Source organism: Mustela nigripes, chromosome 16 (genome assembly GCF_022355385.1).
Source record: "Mustela nigripes isolate SB6536 chromosome 16, MUSNIG.SB6536, whole genome shotgun sequence".
Lineage (NCBI taxonomy): Eukaryota > Metazoa > Chordata > Mammalia > Carnivora > Mustelidae > Mustela > Mustela nigripes.
Window position 1 is genome coordinate 30,758,994 of NC_081572.1, and position 22,818 is coordinate 30,781,811.

General features: G+C 49.9%; 1 protein-coding gene across 1 annotated transcript; it reads right to left on the bottom strand.

Annotated features, from left to right (window-relative positions):
• Positions 1 to 2,610: 2,610 nt before the first annotated feature.
• C16H17orf67 (chromosome 16 C17orf67 homolog) lies at positions 2,611 to 22,314 on the bottom strand. The gene is made up of 4 exons (XM_059378687.1): positions 22,260 to 22,314; positions 21,022 to 21,122; positions 4,801 to 4,938; positions 2,611 to 3,043 (listed from the first exon to the last, which is right to left on the bottom strand). The coding sequence occupies exons 1-3, from the start codon at positions 22,312 to 22,314 to the stop codon at positions 4,822 to 4,824; spliced, it is 273 nt and encodes a 90-aa protein (XP_059234670.1). The 3' UTR covers positions 2,611 to 3,043; positions 4,801 to 4,821.
• Positions 22,315 to 22,818: the final 504 nt, after the last annotated feature.

A 22,818-nucleotide genomic window follows, 5' to 3' on the forward strand; every position in this document is an offset into this window, starting at 1 on the left:
GGGAAGAGAGTGAGAGACACTTTATCTTGGTTAATGAAGTAATGCCCAATAATCTTTGAATCTTTTTAAGCAGTAATAGCTACTTTTATGAAGTGTGTCCTCAATAAAAGAATTATCACAATAACATTTGGAGAGAAGGACTCTTTTTTTTTTTTAAAGATTTTATTTATTTATTTGACAGACAGAGATCACAAGTAGGCAGAGAGGCAGACAGAGAGAGAGAGAGGAGGAAGCAGGCTCCCCGCTGAGCAGAGAGTCCGATGCGGGGCTCCATCCCAGAGTCCTGGGATCATGACCTGAGCCAAAGGCAGAGGCTTTAACCCACTGAGCCACCCAGGCGCCCCAAGAGAAGTATTCTTATTATTCCCAGTTTACGAGAAGGGAGCTGAGGTCCAGAGAGGTCAGTCCACTTGCCTGAGGACACACAGCTTGTCAGTGGTGGAGCCAAGAGTGGAATGCAGGCAGTCTGGCTCCAAGCCTGTAGTCTGAAGCATGGATGTCTACTGCTGTCAAGATTGTCCTGTCAAGCTGTTGCTCTCATTCACATGCCCTCCAAAACACTGTCACGAGCAGGGGGAAGGTGAGGCTGCCGCAAGCTCACGGTCAACTACAATGCTCTAGCCCCTGTGTCTGTGTCAGGGGAGTGTGTTCTGGGAAAGCATATCCATGTGTCAAGGGGAGGAGGTTGGAAGCCAGGCTCTATATGACAGATGAAGCATCTCCTCTGTTCATAAGGAGAGCTTTTGCCCCTGAGAAATGTTCCTAGAAGCTCAACCAGGACCCTCCTCTGCTCAGACATAAGACCCTGGTTCCCTGTGGGTCCGCTGCATTTTCACTTCTTCTCCAGTCCTTTTCTCCCTTCTGACCTATTAGTCTCAGCCCCCTGCATTCTGGGCCACACACACATACTGAGCTCCTACTTCTCAGCCCCCAAGAGGCAGGCGGCATGGGGCCCTAGGCAGGAGCGTTCTGTCTGCCACCATTCCACATGCCCTGGGCAAGTCAACGTCAAGAGTCCACATGTTCAATGTCAGGGTCCGTGAGTTCAAGGTCAGAGTCCATGAAATGGGTCTGACACTCAACGGAGGGCCCCCTACCAGGTAAGCAGTATGGTGGTGTCCCAATAAAGACACATCCTGAGCCCTCAAGGAGCTCAGTTGAGAAAACTACTGAATCCAAGGCAGAAGGATTTCAGGGTTAGGACAAAGGGACAGAGCATGTGGGTGGCCCAGGGCAGTCAGGGGCTTCCTACCTGACCTACCAGTTGTGTGAACTTCAACACACTGCCTGTGGGAGGCAGACTAATGCTCTGCCACTCCTGCAAGATATCAGGACCCTGTAAGTACGTTACCTTACATGACAATGGAGAGGTGAGGTCACAGATGTAATTAAAGGCACTTAACAACTGGCCTGAAGTGAGGTTGCCATGATTTCCCTGGGAGGGCCCAATGTCATCACGAGGGTCCTTAACAGTGGAAGAGAGAGGCAGGAGAAATGGAACGTGTGAGAAAGGTACAACTTGTCACTGCTGGCTTTGACAATGGAGGAGGGGGAAGAGACATGCAGGAGCCTCAAGAAGCCGGAAAAGGTGAGGAAACAGATTCACCCATAGAGCCTCCAGAGAGCAACGCAGCCCTGAGGCGTGAGAGTCGGGTTGGACTTCTGTCCTCGGAATGTAAGGTGATGAATTCCCGTTGTTTTAAGCCACGAAGTTTCTGGTAATTTGTGACAGCCAAGACCTAGAACAAATACACTATCAACATTCTGTAAACCTCAGTGTTCTCACCTATAAAATGGGAATAATAACCACATCTACTTTGGGCATGGAGCGGGTGTGATGATTCAACGAAAATCCTAGTGTGGAAAAATCCTAGCTCAGGGTTTGGCCCTGAGACACTCTCTGACAGCTCCCTAGACAAGCCCGCCCAGGCTCCCTTGGGACAGGGGACGGGGCTCCCCCCACTCTGTAGCCCAGGGTACCTCTTTTTGAGGATGCCCGATTCTCCCTAAGACCCTTCAGCCCACTTTCCCTGGCCCTCCTAATTCCTGCTGTTGTTGGTCTCTGACCCTGCAACCTCTGATTTGGAGAGTTGTGGGCACTTGAGGGATAGAGAAGCTACAACCCACTTTCCACCGAAAAGTTTTATCCTTGGCTAGAAGACCAGGCTGTGCGCCTGGCAGTTAGTGATGGCTCTCTGTCCAGGGCAGGCCTCAGGCAAGTCATCTCTTTGCCAGTAAAGATGGCCCTTGTGAAAAACTGCTAGGAGTTTTCATTTCCTCCATCTCAAAGAACTGCAAGCTTTCTTTCTTTTTTTTTTTTTTAAGATATTATTTATTTATTTGACAGAGATCTCAAGTAGGTGGAGAGGCAGGCAGAGAGAGAGAGAGAGAGAGAGAGGAGGAAGCAGGCTCCCCACTGAGCAGAGAGCCCGACGCGGGGCTCGATCCCAGGACCCTGAGATCATGACCTGAGCCGAAAGCAGAGGTTTAACCCACTGAGCCACCCAGGTGCCCCCGAGCTGCAAGCTTTCTGATGCTGGATTCACAAAGGAAACAGGGAGGGAAATATCAGATTTTCTTGGAGGAGAAAGAAAGGAGATGCCACAGAAAGCAGATTGAACACCAACGTTTATTAGAGCAGACAAGGTGGGGAGGGGAATGGACGACCAGAGGCCTCCACAGCCCCCAGGGCAGGCCTGCAAGACTCCCCAGAGCCCTGAGGGCGAGCAGCCTGCCAGTCGGCTGAGCCTGAGGTGTCCTTACATTCTCCCGGGCTGAGCTTCCCCTCCCGCCTGCCCCCATCAAACCTGTAGGAAGGCCATACGGGGAGGGGGGTTATACTGGAAGCTATTGGCTTTAATGAGTGACTCAGGTTAGTAAAACGAAGCAGCATCTATATATACATATTTGCCGTTAATCCCCAAGGCAGCCTTTGCCACGCCCGAAGTCTGAACACAGGCGTCCCCATAGCTGAAACACATGTGCAAGAGGGCGCCTCCTCCCGTTTTGATGGTAGCCCGGTTGTGGCTTCTCAGACAGCTTGCTGGAAAAGAACAAGGAAAGAACGATCATGGTGATGAAGTTCCAGAACCTAAGTCAGGTTCGGTGGCCCCTGCTCTGTTCTCAGCCAGCCTCCTGCTCCCTCATCAATGGGATGATCAAGTTGATATAAAGGGGAGTGGAGGAGGGGAAGGAAGAAGCCGCTAAGCGAAGCCGTCAGCTCCTAGCACCTCCCTGGATGTACCAGGCAGCTCTGTCTTCCAGACACTGACTTTTTTCATGCTCGGAACAACCGTATGAGGGAAGAGCCTTTACTACCCCCATTTTGTCGATGAGGCAACAGAGAGAAATTGGGCATTTTCCCCCCATGACGGTTTTTCTTCACAATCTGAATGCTCTCTGAATCCACATTCCAAGTAGGTGCGCCCCCCACCCCCCAGCCTCCCCACCCCCGCCGCGGCTTCCCTGTTTCTGTGTCAGTGCGAGCTGCCTGCCCTAAGGCCTGGGGGGGGGGGGGGGGAATCTGTTTTGCAGAAGCCAGTGGTCCCCACCCGGGGGCTCACCCAAAGGGCTCACCCACAGGGCCCATCCCACCCAGAGGCAGAGGCCTCCCTCTGTCCGTCTGCCCATGGAGGGTGCCACTGTGGGTGGGGCTCGCTCAACCCAGAAACCACACCTCTCTCCCCGGCCCACACAATAGCACCAAGTCCTCCCTTTCCGGAGAGAAGTCAGCCCAACCCACACCCCTGAAAGAGGGAACTTCTGTTCCACCCCTCCCCCCACACAGAGGACCGGGCGGTGCTGTCTACAGGAAGAGTGTGGGATTCGGCGTGGGCAGAAGACTGACATCCCAGCCAGTGCCTGGCAGGAGCTAGTACTAAATCACGCTCACTTAGCTCCTCCATCACATGGGGTTAAACACATGCCCTCAAATGGCACCGGGGTGTTAAGAGGATCAAACAGGAGGCTTCGTGGGAGAGCGAGCCCTCTGGAAGTTCTCAAGAGCGTCACCCTAGAGGGAGTGCTCCTCTGCTGACTCACAGTAGCACAGAATCAACGGCCACGCAGATGTAAGATGTCTCTTAATCACAGATGATAAACGACCCAATTGTATCCTGTCCTGCTTCATCCATAAAAATGACAGAGGAGGCCTGACGTCCACTAGGCTTACCCTCTGAAGGGATTTGCTCCTTTATCTAAGAGGATCTGGGAAGGAGGAGCCAGCGCGGGAAGAGGCAAGCCGCCTGGTGTGGGAGCAGGCAGGGTGCGCAGGCACCCTGGCAACGCTGACAGGCCAGCTCGGGTGGCCTGAAAGAGCAAAGCCAGAGCAAGAGGGGGGGAGGAATGGGTGGGCCGGGCAGATCCCCGGGTCAGAAGGCTAGGGGAAGGCAGGAAAGAAGCTGCTGGTCCTGGTGACACTGGAGACGGTTACGATGGGTATCACTGGTCAGGGCCATAGTTGCTGACCCCACCTGTCAAAACCCAAGTCCCCACAAGCCACCTTCTCCAGCTTTGTATTCCAGAGCGACCTCTTCTGGACAGCAAACAGGCTCCCATACCTCCTCTCTCTGGGATCTCTCAGGGAGTCAGAAGGGGTCAGGCTCCCTCTCTGTCCCCAGCAACCCCTCGACCTGGCTGCCACCTCTCTCCCCTGCCCGACTCCTGCCACTCCCTCCCTAGCCCTCAGCCAGCTGGTTAGCCGGCTCCCCTAAGCCATGGCCTCCAAAGCCTCTGAGCCCATGCACGTGCTGTCCACTGCCACCTCCCTAACCCGGAAGGCCCGTGGGCGAAGAGACATACCGGAGGCTGGGCTGGAGCCCCTCACACGGGGTGGACCACGTTCCTGTCACAGTGAGGCTTGCAGTGAGGGTTCAGCCAGTGCTCCAGGAACTGCTCCTCGGCACGATGCTCCAGGCGAAGCAGATGGTGCATGTATTCCTGTCCAGACAAACCCACACAGCGGAGACAGTGACAGCTGAGCCGCTGCGGAGCGACCGGGCTGTGCTTCTGAGACAGGGGAGGGAGGCTGGCAGGCAGGACCGGAGGGGAACCCGCCACACCCACGCCTCTCTGCAGGGAAAAGCAGTCAGACACAAAAGAAAGAAATCGGACAACCCAAAGTGCTTAAGGGTGTGTATCTACGGGAACTCACACACACAGCTCCTGGCAGGAACGTGCAACCACCACTTTGAAAAACGATTGTTTGCTGCAATCCGGAAATCCTGCTCCTCGTTATACCCCAAGCAGGGGTCCTCAACTGTGATCAGGCCTCAGAATCACCTGGAGGGTTTTTCTCAAAACACAGAAGGCAGGGCCCGTTCCGTCACCCCCCCCCCCAAGAGTTTCTGATTCAGTGGGTCTGGGTGGGATCCTGCTCAGCTGAGCAGGGAGTCGGCTCCTCCCTCTCCCTCCGCCCGCCGCTCCCCTTGCTCGTGCTTTCTGTCTCTCCGTCAAATAAATAAATAAAATCTTAAAAAGAAAGAAAGAAAGCTGAAGTTGCTCTATTATTATCAAATTAAAAAGTCTTTAAAGCCAACAAAATGTTACTAGGGAGATGGGGACCAAATACAACCTAGCAGTTCCTTGACATGTCAAGCATGGAGGGCCGGATGTGACCTGGCAGTTTTGCTCCCAGGTGCACGCCCCAGAGAAACACAGACGTGAGCCCACATAGACCCTGGGCACCGACGTTCGGGGCAGCATCACACTCCGCAGCCCAAAAGTAAAAACAACCTGAACATCACCAGCTGATGCATGGAGAGATCCGATGTGGTAGATGCATACGACGGACTATTACTCCTTCGGCCGTAAAAAGGAAGAAAGCACATGCTGCAACGTGGAGGAACCTTGAAAACATTCCCCTATGGGCAAGAAGCCGGTCACAAAAAAGCCACATTCTGTAGGATGCCCTTCCCATGAAACGGGGCCCGCCCCACGGAGGGACGTGTTCACAGTGGAAAGCAGCTCGCCGCGGGGTGCCTCCCGCCTCCGAAACCGTCTACTGGGGGAAGCAAGCCAGCATCACCTCCCTCACCCTCAGCCTCAACCTGACACCGAGCAGTGGGACTGTGAGTCCACTCCTGAGAGTCCTGGATGCGCACTCCTCCATCCATGCCACATCGGTAGGTCGGGTCCTCCGGGCTTCCCACCCAGGCCGTGACAGCCTCTTCACCCCTCCCCCCCCCCGTAGCCCCCCCCCCTGTCCACCCCAACACCACACCTGCCCCCCACATCTCCGTTCCCCGCCACCCCCCCGACAGTGACCTGTCCAAAAGGCTGCCCAAAGATGGTCACAGCTGCCCTCGGGCCGTCACCGGCCCTGCCCCCCTGAAAGGAGGAGAGGGTAACAACTCGCTGTCCTCAGGGCTGGCCTGCGCCTCTGGATAACATCACAGGACCCAGCAGGCATCTTCTCCCCAAAAGAGAGTACCTGAAGATGGGAATGATTTTCAACGTGAAGCTATGCTGCGGACACTGCCCTGAATGCAGTCGGGGTGCCGTAATGATGGGATGTGAACCATTGCAAAGTAGAAAACAGATCTTGTTATAAACGCATTCGGGTAACCCAAAACAGCAGGGCAGTAATCAGAGACGTGGCATCTCATTTTGGGAGAGAGCAATCGTAGTCAGTAATATCGATACAGGAGTAAATGGTTTTGGTGTGTTTAAATATCATAAAAATCCTAAATCCTGAACTCCCTCCTATGGCATTGATAAAGCTTTAAGAGAGGAATCCAGTTGAGGACTTTAAGTGTTTAAGTTTCTATGAAACCCTCTAGGAAGTCTGTACCCTGTATTAAACATAGCATGAAAAAAAAAAAACAACCTTCTTTAGTGATGGTGCAAAAGAATTAATTCCAAAGTGCCCAGTTTTCCTGATTTTTTTTTCCCTTTCCCTCAGGACCCATGCAGTTTGAATCTGTTTTGTTTATCGTTGTTGTTTTCATCTGACCTATCAAAAGCACTCCTTGTCCCAGGCAAGGGAGTCGCTGGGGCAACCGAGGAGGAAGCAAAAGGTTAGAGGCTCCTGCAGGACCCCGCTGTGGGACAAAGACTCCCCACCAGCTCTCAGGACCCATTTGTGATTTTTGGGTTGAATCCTACCCTGTCCTGGCCCATCTGGGGAGTCTTTGGGCAGAAAAAGAAGAACTGGGGGGGACAAGAAAGCAGTGTGGGGTCTTGTAAAAAAAAGAACCAAGTCTTTCCAGCACATAGCCTTCCTTATTCTACTGGTCCAGGCAAGCAGTTGAGGGAAGGAAGCCCATGTGGACATCTTGCCCGCCTGTGTGCCAGACGGTACGTGGTAGAGAGGCTTAGAGGTCCGGGTATGAGCCCGGGTTCAGGGTCTGTTCAAACCCAGACCCTGCCCACAGAGTTTCCCTTCTCCAGTTTCCTTATGTCCATCTGCAAGACGGGGATGGCGCGGGCACTTATTCCACAGGGTTATCAGGATTAAATGAAATGATACAAGTTCCGTGCCACACCTGGAGTCTCTCTCCACTCGTCTAAATTCATTCCTGTCCTCCTTCACGTGGCCCTGTACGATGAGAAGCGGGCTTAGAAGTGCAGCCCACACTCCCCTGACCTGGGGCTTCCAGATGGGTGTGCTGTAGGCGCACCAGCAGGGGAGAAGGAGGTCACTGGAAGAGACCCAGAGGGTCTGCTGGTGGCATCCACTCCTGAGGACCACAGCTCCTAGGGGGCTGTCCTCTCCTGTTCTGGGAGCCTGCCTTTCCCCTTCACACCCAGGGGCTGTTAGCCTGGGATCCTTTATCATCTCTCGCTAGTTGACCTGAATTCTGGCTCGCCTTTGCAAGAAGTCTCTTCCTTAAGCTCTGCGTGATTCCTTGGGGTTATTACTAGATAAGAAAGATCTGATAGACATTAAGGTGGTAGATGGAGCCTCCCTCCCAGGAATGGGTCCATAGGAAACTGATAGTAAATGCTTGTGGAATGGGAGACAAAAGCAACATCCTCAAAGTGGGGTCTGTGCTTCCCTAGGAGCTCCACAAGGTCAAATCTTAACCAGAGTCAAGGCAGTGACAACCACTATCACTGTCCTTGTATCTTTTTTTTTTTTTTTTAAAGATTTTATTTATCCGTTTGACAGAGAGAGAGAGCACAAGCAGGGGGAGCGGCAGAAGGAAAGGGAGAAGCAGGCTCCCCACTAAGCAGGGAGCCTGATGCGGGGCTCGATCCCAGGACCTTGGGATCAGAACCTGAGCCAAAGGCAGACACTTCACTGACTGAGCCACCCAAGGGCCCCTGTCCTTGTATGTCTGACCATCGTGCACTCACAGTGAAAATGCATAAGTACATAGGGAATATTCCAAAAATGCCCTTTTCGCTGAAGAACACCCCCGTGAAACAGAAGAAAGTGACCCCACGGGAAGCCTTCAGGCAGCACCAGGTCCAGCGCTTTTCTCTAAAAAGAGTCCTTGAGGGATTGTTGGTGTCAGGGACTGAACTAGCTATGTGTGACAGGCATCTTTTCAAAAATGAATAAAGTGAGCCTGTCACTTCAAGGAAAACAATAGATTGTACTAGTTACTGAACAATAAGCTTCAAGCTTTAAAAGGGAAATTAGAATTTTGGAAAACTTGTATTTATTCCCATGAGCCTGACAGCTTCCCAATACTTAAGAGACTTTTCTGATGAGATCAGTGGGGATATTAACAAATGTCGCCACTGGTATACAGCATTTGCATGCCTCTTTAAAAAAAAAAATTTTTTTTTATGTATTCATTTGAGAGAAAGAGAGAGCATGCATGTGGAGAGGGGCAGAGGGAGAGGGAAACGCAGGCTCCCGCTGAGCAGGGAGGCCACCAAGGGGTTCAATCCCCACACCCTGAGATCATGACCTGAGCCGAAGGGAGACATTTAACACATAGTCACCCAGGCACCCCGCATTTGCATGCCTCTTTTAATTATATGCTCATTTGCATCCTCACTCATGTAATCCCAGTCCCACTCAGACAAACCTCCAAACTGGTTTTTCAATGGCAGTGACCAAGGTATGCCTAGTATAGGGCTTAGTGCTGGCACAGAGTAGGACCTCAATAGAACCCACTGGAGAAATCTGCAAACGAGTGAATAAATAGATGACATGACCGTTCTTTTTCTGTAATCCTTCTAAATCCCCCTTGGAAGTTTCCTCGACATCTGTGTCGTTTTCTCATTGTAATGACCCACGCCAAATGTACATTAAAAGCCTTGAAGAATAATATGTATTTCACACTCCTGAACAGCAGCAGAAATGAGCGTTGAAGAAAAACAACCAGAGCAGACACACACATAGAGAGAAAAAGAAACAAGCGCTGGTTTCCATGACATTTCCCTATTTATTTAAAATGTTAGGAAAAGGGATATGCCACAAAGGCTTAGAAGCAATCATTAGTCAAAGATGAAAAGCCCAAAGGCAAATCTGCTGAAAACCACAAATTCAACAATTGCATTGGCTGCATTAGAAATGACCCAGCATTAACGATAAACTCAAATGTTCCTGGATCGAGAAAGAGGGGATAGATGGAAAATAAGTTTTAATTTTTTTTTTTGAGATTCCTTTCTTTTAAGAGGAAAAAAAATTAAAGCAAAACAAAAACCAATATCTGCATTCCATGTCTCATCCCAGCTGTAAGGAATTAAGTAAATAATCTCTCAGTAATTAGAGAGGAAATTGGAAGTGATCCTTTAGGATGGCAGTGGTATGATAATGAAGTGAAACACTTGCTCGACCCTATCTAAGCTGAGAGTTATAGAGGGGACAGTTAATCTATCAAGGCAGCAACTTTTTCCAAGGAGGCAAATCCTTCCTCTGACATTTGCATGCAATTAGAAGTCCATCAGCATGAGGATGAATCATTTTGCTCATTAGGGCAAACAAGGTAATCCTCAAGGCAGAAAGGTGGATGGGAATTTAGCTACACGGGGACCCCAGAGGGCTTAGCCCTAAAAAAAAGGCAGATCACTGATGTGTGCAATTTACATCACCGTCACTCCAAACTGGCCTTTGAGATGGTGGGGAACAAAAGGGTAGTAAAGTTACTACATCTATTTGTCAAGGGGCTAAACATGAAAGCATATTTTAGAAAGACTACATACAATAAAGCTAATATGATTTATACTTGCCCAACGAGAACATTCCTTAAAGGAACACAGGCCAGAGTAGAGTGGAAAACATATTCCCAGGGCACATGAGCACTTACAAACACACTCACAAAAGACATAATTTTAGCTCCAATGTCATTTTTCCTAAAGAATTTCCATGGCCCATCCCAGCTATTGGCAGATAATTTCTTCCCTAAATTCTGGGATGATTAGGAAAAATTTAATGTATTTAAGTGAGGCCATCTAAAAGATTTCTTTGAAATAACCTCCCAGTTATAGGGTAGAATAATGTCCTACAAAATTTCTCCACTGCAGAGTAGCAAAAAAAAAAAAAAAAGGTGGGGGGGGATGGAAGTAAGTATTATGAGCATCTAGTAAATGTCATATACTGTGCTTGGTGCTGGGGACCCAGAAGTCCAACAAAAAGTCCATCTGTTCTAGCAGTTTAGAACAGCCTAGTAGGAGAGACACATTAAGAAAAAAAAAAGTCACAGGGCACCTGGGTGGCTCAGTGGGTTAAATAAAGCCTCTGCTTTCGGCTCGGGTCATGATCCCAGGGTCCTGGGATCGAGCCCCACGTCAGGCTCTCTGCTCAGCAGGAAGCCTGCTTCCTCCTCATTCTCTCTGCCTGCCTCTCTGCCTACTTGTAATCTCACTCTCTGTCAAATAAATAAATAAAATCTTTTTTTTTAAGATTTTATTTATTTATCAGAGAGAGAGAGGGAGAGAGAGCAAGCACAGGCAGACAGAATGGCAGGCAGAGGCAGAGGGAGAAGCAGGCTCCCTGCTGAGCAAGGAGCCCAATGTGGGACTCGATCCCAGGACGCTGGGATCATGACCCAAGCCGAAGGCAGCCGCTTAACCAACTGAGCCACCCAGGCATCCCAAATAAATAAAATCTTAAAAAAAAAAAAAAAAAGTCAGAAATCTCTATCTTGGGGCACCTTGGTGGATCGGTCAGTTAAGCATCTACCTTCAGCTCTGGTTGTGATCCTGAGGTCCTGGGATCGAGTCCTGCATCAGGCTCCCTGCTCGGCGGGGAGCCTGTTTCTGCTTCTCCCTCTGCACTTTCCCCTGCTTGTGCTCTCTCTCTCTCTCTCTCTCTCTCTCTCTGTCAAACAAATAAATAAAAATCAAAAGAAGGAAGGGAAAGGAGGGAGGGAGGAAGGAAGAAAGAAGTAGCTGTCTTGTGTTATGCCTGAGCAATGCTCTAATTCATAGTGGGAAGCCTTGGAGCATCAGGGAGGCTTCCTGAAAAAGACATCATTTACAGGGAATCTCTATGAGTAAGAGTTAACCAGGTGGACAAGAGCAGAAGGCACGTGCGATCAGAGAGCTTCAAATTCAAACATTATTGCAGACACCTGCTTCTCCTCATCGGTTTCTAATGCCAATGGATGGCTCCAAGGTGTCCATGCAGACCCCTGCAAGTCTGGGCTTCAGACCCAGCACCTGCGGCCGCCTTTTATCCCTCTCCTGTGTTGTGTTTGGGAGATGTATACATATGAGTGTACATATGAGTGGATTGAATGCATTCCCCCCAAAATATATGTTCATCCAGAACCTGCCCATGTGTCCTTCTTTGGAATTAGGGTCTTTGCAGATGTAACCACGCTAAGATGAAGTCACACTGGACAAAGGTGGGCCCTACATCCAGGTGTCCTTGTGAAATGAGTGCAATTTGGATGTTGGGACACAGAGCACACAAGGCCATGGGATGGTGGACACGGAGACCCGCCAAAAAACACCAAAGACTAAAGCAACCATCAGAAGCTGGGAGAGAAAACCAGAACAGATTCTCCCTCGGAGCTCCCCAGAAGGAACCAAACCTGCCAAGATTTTATTTTGAACTTCTAGTCCCTAAATCTGGAGAACTAATGAGAGGGGGATCAGTGTCTGCTGTCAGAAGCTGCCCCATCTGGGGCACTTTGTAGTTGCGGCCACAGGAAATGAATACACTGAGGAATCGCAAAAAGGACGTAAAGATGAAAGTAAAAAATTTGCCCCAAATCTTATCACCGAGAGAATACTGTCACTATCATTTGGCAACCTGTTTCCATACATGCATACAGAGAGACGTGTCGGAAGGTGACATTATCTCTTAAAACTTCATTTCTTTCCATTTTGAAAGTCCTGGCAAGAGCGTAGGGACCCCAGGATTCTTACACGTGCTCAAGGTCAGGGGTGGGGGGTTGATACAGTGGATCAGACAATGTGCCCTGATTTAATTCAGTTAAAAGTACCTAAACTTTCTGTCTCAGCAATCCCATTTGTTATCATTGAACTTGGCCAAACACATGTGTATAAGGATCTTCATCACACACTGGAAATACCTAAAAAATGACCATTGTTCCAGGAAGGGCTAAGTAAGTTGAGTTGAAATGCGCCTTTGTCCATTTGGGCTGCTCTAACAAAACACCACAGACTGGGTCGCTTACTACAACAGCAATTCTTTTCTCACGGTTTGGAGGCGCAAGTCCAAGGGTAGGGGCCCAGTGTGGCCAGGTGAGAGTCCCCAAGCCCCTTTTTGGGTCACGGATTTCTCGCTGTCTCTCCACTTGGCAGAGAGGGGTAGGGAGCTCGCTGGACCCCGACAGGGGGTTAGGAGGTCGACATATGAATAGGACGGTGGGGTGGGGGTGGGGACAAGATATATGGTTGAATGGAAAAAAAAAAAAAAAAGCAAGTTGCAGAACAAACCCAACCCCGCTTACCACACAGCCTTATGTCGGCCGTGAAGGGATAATAGGTAAGGCTGGTGGGGTGAAGGCACAAGGAGGAGGCCTATGTGCCAAGGGGAGGCTGCGGTGGGAGCAGGGGGGGCGCCCGCAGGCTTCGAGCGTCTGGCTCACCGCAGTAGGACTATGGATTTTATTGGGTATAAAGCAGGGAACCACTGGAAGGTTTTTGAGCCAGGGAGGGACAAGATCCGGTTCGCATTTTTAACATCTGACTCTCGCTGCGGTGTCGAGAACAGACACGGAGGGATCCGGAGAGAAGGCACGGAAGCGGACAAGAAAGAATTCCTCCGTCTCTTCTAGGGACCCCTGTGGTGGCGGTGGAGGGCGAGGAGTGGTCAGAGTCGAGATTGGGGGCACACAAAACTACGCGAGGGGTTGGCATCATTTACCCCATTGTGGAAGGCACGAGTAGGAGCTGATGTCAGACCCAACTTAGGGCTGTTGGGTGTCAGCTGTCTAGGAAAGGTCGCCAAGCGAGCAGACTGTCACGTAAATGAGTCCGGAGTTCCCGGGAGAGACAGCGTGCAGCCATCACCATATAGTCACGGGACTGGACGAGGTGGGAAGGCAGGCCCTGGGCCTGTCCGACATTTAAAGGACTAAGGATCCCGCAAAACGGATGGAGGAACAGAAACTGCCAAGCAGGAAGAGAAGTCAGGCAAGGTGTCCCGGAAGACTGGAATCCAGATGAGGAGAGTGCCCAGAAGGAAGGGGGAAAGATGGGTTATGTCATAAAAAATAAACGTGGGCTGGCCCTGGGCCGTAGGATGCTGAGAACAGAGGCTAAGAGTCCCCCTCCCAGGGAGCTCTGCAGGATGGCACTTAGTCTCTCAGACTGAAGCGTTCCCAGGGCCTCTGGGGCTTGGCGGAGGAGCAGACTGGTCTGCAGGAGGTGCGAGGAGGAGTCTGAGGTTCCAAGAAGCCCACCAGCCAGGGCTGGGGATCACATTTTGAGTTTAGACCCAAGCCTCGAAAATCCACATACACGCACAATCACAACTGATGAAATATTCAGGGAAATCTCAGAACATTTTTTCCCCTCTCTTCCCTCTACACATAAACCCGACCTTTCTTTCCATGCATCAATTTCTCCCCAGGTGGGTTTGTTTTTTCCTCCCTGAGGATTTTGAGGCTTCATGATACCAAAGCTCTTCTAACACGATGTCTTTGTGAACTGTCCTTGGGGTCCTAATGTTGACCCCCAAAGTGATTCAGCTGACACCGAACCCAGATGGCCTGTCCCCCTTCAAATTCCAGCCTTCCGCGAGAGCCCATCAAATTCCTGTGAGGTCTAGAACCCATTCCCCCCAAATCCCTGAAGATTTGGGAGCCATGTTTCCCCCAAATCACTCTTGTGGCCTTTCTCACCACGACAGTGGCTTCCAGATCGGAGAGATACCATCTCTTTTATCTACCACACAGCACATCTCCCACCACCGGCCATCCCCCAGAAAGAACCACTAACACAACGTTGCCATCTTAGCAGACTTCTCCCAAGGTCTGGAGGTCGCAGAGGGTAAGGACAGCGCAGGGCACAGAATAGCGGCATATTTAACGCCAGGCACTACTGTCAGAACAAGTGTCTGCTATTGGCTATTTCTCAGGGAAGACTTTTCTCCTGAGCCCCCACCTTCCCACCTGCTTCTCTCTCTGTTCAATCTCTCTTCACATCCCCCAGCGCTTCCTGCCCGGCTGCCTCCATAGAGTCAACATCCCTCCTGTTTTCTTCCCCAGAACCACATCTCCTCTTGGTGTCTGTCCCCATCCCCACCGGGTTCTACCTTCTTCTGTCAAGGATCCCTGCACGATGCTTACGCTCCTCCGGGGCGGAAACCAGCCCTCCCCACGATGCAGAACCACACCTTCCCAAGAGCATGTGTCCTTCCCGCCACGTGGTCAGCAAAGAACAGAATTTGCGGTGTATTGTCAGGATTTGCGCAGTCGAAACAGTCCAGCCCCTGGGATACAAAGGCACAGCTGGTCTGAACCTGTCTCTGAAAAGCCTGTATGTCTGCGAAAGCCAACATCTGCCAATACCTGAGCCACGAGTCAAGATCATTAACATTGCTTAGTAAATACTGATGTAGAGAGGGCTACTGCAAATCTTCGTACTGGTTTGCATTTGGAATTCCTAATACCTCCCCAAAGCTCCATTCACTCACCCCGATCACTGGCCTCTCTTCTCTCTGAATCTGTTTGCTTTTGCAAGCCCCTCAGAAGGGACAAGCATGACAAAATAACCCCATCAGGCATCTCTCAGTGATTTTAGCTCCGGAGTGAGCGCAAGTTTCAAGGCTCAGCTCCCAAAGGCACGCACATTCCCCAGAAATCACTCCCTCTGTTCATTTGTCCCCATCCACCTGTCAGTCTTCTGGGTCCCATGGCAAAGAATAGCAGTAACCTGTCCAAAAATGTCACTTCCCCTCACCCATGTGTAGTGGGAATTAAAGGGCAGCGTTGAAGAGCTGTGTCCCAGACCTCTGCATGGTTCCTGTCACCTGGCTCCAGTCTTGTCACTCCCCCACTTAAAATCCCCGGTGGCTCCTACTGAGTGCAGAACGGAAGTCACCTCTGCTGTGATAGGCGTGGCCTTCCAGCCCGGCCCCCCAGGACCTTCCATTGCCATCGCCTGTCCTTTCATATATTCCAGGGACTCAACTCAAAGTCAGAAATGGAGGAGAGAGAACTGGAATCCAGACCTTCTGAGAAATTATTCTGCAAGGTCTTTTCCAAAACATACATGCACACATTCTCACACAGACACAGACACACACAGCCATCCACAAACCTTACACACACTCTCTCTCTCTCACACACACACCCTCATATATCCTCGTGCCCTTACACACACACACACATACCCTCACACATACACAGACACACACAGTCATATACAAACCCTACACACATGCTCTCTCACACACACAGCCTCTCATGTACTCCTGTCCTCTCACACACACAGCTTCACATACACAACACACACTCACATATATACACCCTCACACATACACACACTCACACACGGACACACCCTCACATATACAACACACACTCATACACACCCTCACAGACACACACACCTTCACATACACAACACGCACGATATGTGTGCACTGAATACCCAGGACGGGGCACCCACTCTACCCTTTTCCCCAGCAGATGGTTTGCACAGAGAAACGAGGAGGCTAGCAGGAGATCTGGGCAAAAGGTCGAGAGCAAGGAAGTACGGTTGCCCACAAATGAAAGGGACTTAGCCCGCCTGTCCCCAGGCTGTAGGCTGTATGGCTGTTCCATCCACCACCCTGACCTCCCCTGCGGCCAGAGGTCCCACCCTGTGGCTTCCTCATGAACAAATGTGGGGTCACTGTGTCCAATGCTCAGTGACATAGGACCAGGATCACCGTGATGTCAGCCGCTCAGCGAGAATGAGTACATGGCTCCTTTTCCATGACAGGTGATTGGTATTTATTTTGCTCTCAGTGAATCCGTAAGAAGGAAGAGCCAATAACGAGACCTCACCCGACATGGGGGGAGAGGTCAAAATATAAGTCTAGGATGCGGGACACAGGGGCAACAGGGCTGGCATGAGGGGAGGAGTCTCTGTTTAAAGAAACCCTGCAGGGGCCTCTAAGCAAACCCCCCCACCCCCGCCTCCTCTCCTAGGGCCGTGTCCTGCTGCCCAAGGCTTCTCCTTGAGCTGCAACCTGGCTACTGGGAAACCTGGGTTGTCCCCCGAAGCTCTATCCAGATCCCTAAAATACAAGACCAGGAACAGACCTCTTAGCTAGATTCTCAGCAAATGTGCACTTGAGAGCTCCAGAGAAAGGAAATTGACTCATCCGGAGCCCAAAGCCCAAAGTCCATGACTACGTAGTGGCAGGATACGGACTGAAATCACCCCAGGGGGACTATATTCTTTCCGCCTTGCCTCCATGCCTTGCAGGGCCTGAAAACTCCTCATCCTTCAAGCCTCAACTGGGTGAACACCTCCTCCGGGAAGCCTTCCCAGCCTCCCCCCTCCTTCCAGTTAGAGCTAGGCATCCTCTCCCCGCAACCTCATCAGAGAACACTCTGACTCTGCATGTACCCACCCAACAGACACGGGCTCCTAGAACAAAGGAAGAAAATCTGGCTCATTTTTCCGTCCCAGTACCCGGCCCCTGGCAAGGCCCAGTCAATGGAAAGCATAATGAAGTGCACATCTGGGACAGCAAGGAGCACTCTGGGCATGCACCACGTGACCCTCTCATTCTCGCTGTCTGAGCTGAATGCAAACTGGGGCATTTACTCTCCATACCACTCAGTTCAACCTTGAACTGTTTCCTAAAGGATTCATGCTCTTAGTGTTCGTGGTCCTGACTGGACTACGAGCAGGTATGACAGCTGGCAGGTCTGTCCTAGAAGGCCTGTCCCTGGGGGTTCTCAGCCTCAGCTGCATGGTGATACCACCTGGGCAGCTGTGACACCCACCCAGTGCCCCAAGCCACACCCCAGGCCACCCCCCCCCACCTTGGGTGCAGGACACAGGCATCAGATTTTTAACTTCCCCAGCTGGTTCCAGCACGCAGCCAAGGTTAAGAAACACATTCCTAGAGGGGCGCCTGGGTGGCTCAGTCGTTAAGCGTCTGCCTTCGGCTCAGGTCATGATCCTGGGGTCTTGGGATTGAGCGGACGCTCTGCTCAGCGGGAAGCCTGCTTCTCCCTCTCCTGCTTCCACTCCCCCTGCTTGTATTCCTTCTCTCTCTGTCTCAGTCAAATAAATAAATAAAATCTTTTTTAAAAAAGAAAGAAAAAAGAAACATTTCTAGAAAAATGTGATACCAGAAATTGCTTGTTGATTCAGCCAGTTCTGCTTGCAGGTAATATAATATAATAAATAAAATAGAATACAATATAATAGTGAACAATAGTGTAAGAGACATGCAGAATAAAAGAGAAAGAGGTTGTTCAGCACTTGTAGCCAGGGTTCCTCACCCTTAGCACTGTGGACATTTTAGGCAAGATCATTCTTTGTTATGGGAGCTGCCCTGTGCATTGGAGAACGTCCAGCAGCATTCCTGGCCTTATCCAATTAGACGCCAATAGCAAACCCTCCCTCCTCCCACCCCCATGGTTGGGACAACCAAAACGTCTCCAGACACTGCCAGGTGTCCATGGGGATGGGGGAGAAAAATCACCCCTGGATGAGAGCTACTGAGGAAGGCTAGCTGCCAAATAGCTTATTGCATCTTTATTTCCCATGTCAACTGTAGGTCACATGAGCACTTTTCCAAATTTGGCCAAGTGGCAGAGGGTTCTGGACACTGGGGTCCGTGTCTCAGTGAGGGACATGCAGGGCTGGGCTGGATGCAGGCTGGATGGGAAATGGTTCTGAGAGGCAATATAGGATCACACAGAAGCCAGAGAAGGTAGATTCAAGGCAGGTAAAATAAGTCATTGGTGATCGGCCTATAATGAGATGATCAAAAACAGAACAAAACCTTCCCTGCTCCCCCCACAACTCCCGCCCTACCTCTCAAATTCCTTAATCACAGAGATCATATGATAATTATCTTTCTCTGACTGACTTATTTCCCTAAGCATAATACCCTCTAGTTCCATCCACATCATTGCAAATGGCAAGATTTCGTTTCTTGTGATGGCTGCATAGTATTCCATCATATATATATATATATATATATATATACCACATCTTCTTTATCCATTCATCTGTGGATGGACATCTAGGTTCTTTCCATAGTTTGGCTATTGTGGACATTGCTGCTATAAACATTCAGGTGCACGTGCCCCTTCGGATCAGTACATTTGTATCTTTAGGGTAAATACCCATTAGTGTGATTGCTGGGTCATAGGGTAGCTCTATTTTCAACTTTTTGAGGAACCTCCATACTGTTCTCCACAGTGGCTGCACTGTGTAGGAGGGTTCCCCTTTCTCCGCATCCTCTGGGATCGGGAGAGAGACAATCTCATGAAACAAACTGAGGGTTGCTGGGGGAGGGGTGTGTGGAGAGGGTGGTTGGGTTATGGACATTGGGGAGGTTATGTGCTATGGTGAGTGCTATGAAATGTTTAAGCCTGATGATTCACAGGCCTGTACCTCTGGGGCAAGTAATACATTATATGTTAATAAAAACAAAACAAAACAAAAAATAGAACAAAACCCAAAAAGCCAGACATTCAGTAAAATCACAGAGCTGGAAGCAAGCCGAAGGTTGTCGCTGGTGAAGGGCAGTGGTAACTAGAAGCCAGGAGGAGGGAAATGGTCAAAGAAGGAGCTCTCAGAAGTTCTGGACAGGGAAGAACCACACCAAGCCATGGTTGGGGACACAAGTCTAGAATGGCATGGAGGCTGACACACGAGGGTCACCAGAGGCAGAGAGCTGATCTGCCATGGTTCAGTCCCATCTGCTGCAACACTCCAGACTCACCTGTTACCTGATGCTTAAGATGCCTTCAGTCCCCGTGATGCCAGAGCTCAGAGGAGCCAGGGGCAGATGGTGACAGAGAAAATGCCTCTGTCACCTGAGAGCCTCTCCCCTAGCACCTGGAGGGGAGCAGCTTCTTCAATTCTCCCAGCCTCCTAGGGCTCCTGAGGAAGAACCTCTGGAATGGCCCCTCCACACATCAAGCCGAAAGCACAAGGAGCCAGTTAGAGCCCCCAGGGAGCCTGAAGGCAGGCATCCTTCTCTCCACACTCTCTCGGTCTCCCCAGTATCTACCCGCATTCCTTTGCAGCCCCTTCGAGTTCCTCCTCTTTTGCTCACCTCTGAGCATCGGCGTCCCCAGACTTCAGTCCTGGACCTCGTCTCTTCTAATCACATCTCAGACAGTCTGTCTAAAGCTCCAGTGTGCTCTCCCCCACATAAAAACTCCCATCATCTTCCACTGAACATAAGAGGAAGTCCGAGGTACTCCGGCCCTTTCTGATCTCGCATCTGCCGCCCTCCCAGTCCCCTTCTACCCTGCGCTTAGACAGTGCAAGCTACATGTGACATCAAGAAAGAAAGGCCACGTCCACTCCTGACAGCCTGATGTCCCTGATTCATTTCTAAGCCACTCGGTGTAACAGCCATTCACTGCCTTCTCTGTGTCTGTCACCAACTCTGAGCAGCATTCCAGCAACTTCTGCTCCCAGTCTCTACACCTTTGCCTGGTCCCTGGTACTTAATACTCAAAGGAGTCATTACTGTTACAACAATGTAACAGTAACAATAATGTAACAGTCACAATAGTGCTGGGTATTATTCTAAGTGTCTTACTAGGTATTCCTTTATTTTATCTTCATAAAGCAGTTATTTATATTATTATTTAGAACAATAATATTATGTAGGAATATAAGTAATGTTTATTGTTACCCTCATTTTATAGACGAGAGTACAGAGGCACAGGAGCACAAGGAGAGGTGCCCAAATTCAGCAGGGTATAAAATGGGGAGCCACGCCCACACAGTCTGACCAAGGGCCAGCACTCTTCCCCACTCTGCAGCACTGCATCTTTTTTTTTTTTTTCTTTTTAATACTACATCTGAATAAGAGACTTTTAAATGAACTAATCCTGGTAAAAATACCAGAAATGTCAGTACTTCTGCCGTGGGAGGCAGGCGACAAGCCAGGCCAGGGTCAGCAGGGTCTGATAGCACCCACAAGTCACAAAGTAAAGGCAGGGGTGGTGTCTTGGTTCAGAAAGATGAGGCAGATGGCCACCACAAACCCAGAGGGCAGGCCTGGGGCTAAAGACCAAAATCAGAGGTGCGAGGTGGGGGCAGAAACCTACAGGCAGCAGGGCAAGGAGTCTGCCTGTCCAGAGTATCGCCGGCTAAGAATGCGGGTCCGGCTTGCTCGATGCCCAGAGGAAGCGGGGGAAGATGCGGTCGGCACTAGCTACAACACACAGCCCCTAGCATCCCATTCAGGGGTGACATGGGAGATCCTGGGACTCTGGCTGTCAGCCCCACTGTGTGCATTGTAAACACTGTGTGCAGAGTAGGCGAGTGGGTCTGACCCCTCCCAAGGTGCGGGCGATAGGCTGAGAGCCCCTTCCACCAGAGACCCTGCAGAACCTCCATGGAGCTGCTGGCCCTGAGCTGACACCTGCACCCGGATCAGTTTCAGAATGCAGGGGAGCGTGGAAATGAGGGCACCTTCCCTTCAGGCAGCTGGAGGCCAGCACTCACCCTCATGGGCTCATCGGGGAAACCGGGTTTGCTGGGCCTGTCCTGGCGTCGGGACCTGAGGAGCTGCTTGGCCTGCTTTTCCGTCAGAATCGGGGAGGACCCTGAAAAAGTCAGGAAGGGGCCTGAGGGACTCTGGGCACACCCGCGCGTGCCCCGGCTCACCCGCCGACACAGGGATTTAAAAGTTCAATTACGGTCAAACACAAAAGTTCTTTCACAGGGACCTGTCCCAAAGGATGCCGTGTAACAGGGCTCTGGGAAGAATTCTGAATTGTTTCTAACTTGGGAAGCCCAGAGCAGAAGCCGCACGGCTGGAACAGACTTACCCATGGCAAGGGAGGCATTTCTTAAAAGTAGGAGTTAGTTTCATGAACATCAGATTTTTTTCCCCTTTTCTTTCTTTTTTAAGTTATCTCTATACCTCATGTGGAGCTTGAACTCATGACTCCAAGACCAGAGTCGCATGCTCTACCAACTGAGCCAGCCAATTGCCCCTGGATAAGTTTTTTAAAACATATTTTCCTCAGTTCTATGGTCAATGTGTTTCTTGTCCCTTAGGTTTGCTTTGATTTTTTTTTTCTTTAAATCCCCAAAACACTAAATCGACTACAAGTTGTTATTGGGCAATTCTTCATGAGAATAGGATTGTGTTAAACTTGATAATCACACTTGACCCCTCAAAGAGGATATTATGATGATAAAGTTAATATTGTTTTAATAATCATACATAAATGCTAAATGATATCATCCGATAAAAGTCTGTCAGGTCTTGATGATCTCATATGAACTCTAAACAATGATATAGTTGGGGCGCCTGGGTGGCTCAGAAGGTCAAGTGTCTGCCTTTGGCTCAGGTCATGATCCCAGGGTCCTGGGATCAAGTCCCACATCAGGCTCCCTGCTCAGTGTGGAGTCTGCTTCTGCCTCTCCCACTACCCTCCTCTCATGGCCTCTCTCTCAAATAAATAAATAAATAAAATCTTTACAAAAAATAAAAGATGGTATAGTTAAAGATTTATCAGCATTTCTAGGAATTAATATTCAAATACATTTAAAGACTAAAAAAATAATTTACCTCTAATGATAGCAACTCTGGGAGCCTGCTCTTGGCAGGGCAAGCATTGAATTATTATACATTACATATTCTTTGACATGAAAAAAAAATTTAATATGAAATAGACTTATTCCAGTTTATTGTGTCAGCAGAGTAATAGGCCATTTTCAGAGTGAATGCTCACCTGCGAAGCAAGTCAGTAAGGTAAGGGAGATGATGAGCGCAAGTAGTTTCTCCATGCTGCCTTAGCTCCTGTCTCAGCTCCTTGCAGAATAAATGCCACCCCCAGTGGGCCAGCCTACTTGAAGGAAGCCACGTCCGGCCCCAAGCTTGTTTATGCTGTGACTAACTCCACTTACGGTATGATGCTAAATGCATCTGACTCCAAGTTTTTAGTATGACCACTAAACTATTTTCCTCTGAATCCCTGTCAGTTTTCATCCTGAGCAAGGAAATTACCCCTCTGCGATGGGACGTTCAGAGCATGAATTTGAGAAAACAACATTGATATTCCCTTCATTTAAACAGACATAGCCACACCCTACACACACCCATGGTAGGTGTTCTGTGTCTGTAGCTTCAGAGTATGCTCCAACTGTTTGCACCTCTTTTGTTAATCAGCTCTTTCATATGCCCACGGTGTGGCTGTTTCTCCAAAGCCCGTTCATTCCGCTTGACCTTCCTGAGAGTTTCAAAGGTAGGCAGGGAAATTGGCAAGGGGCATCGTAAAGGGGGAATTTTTT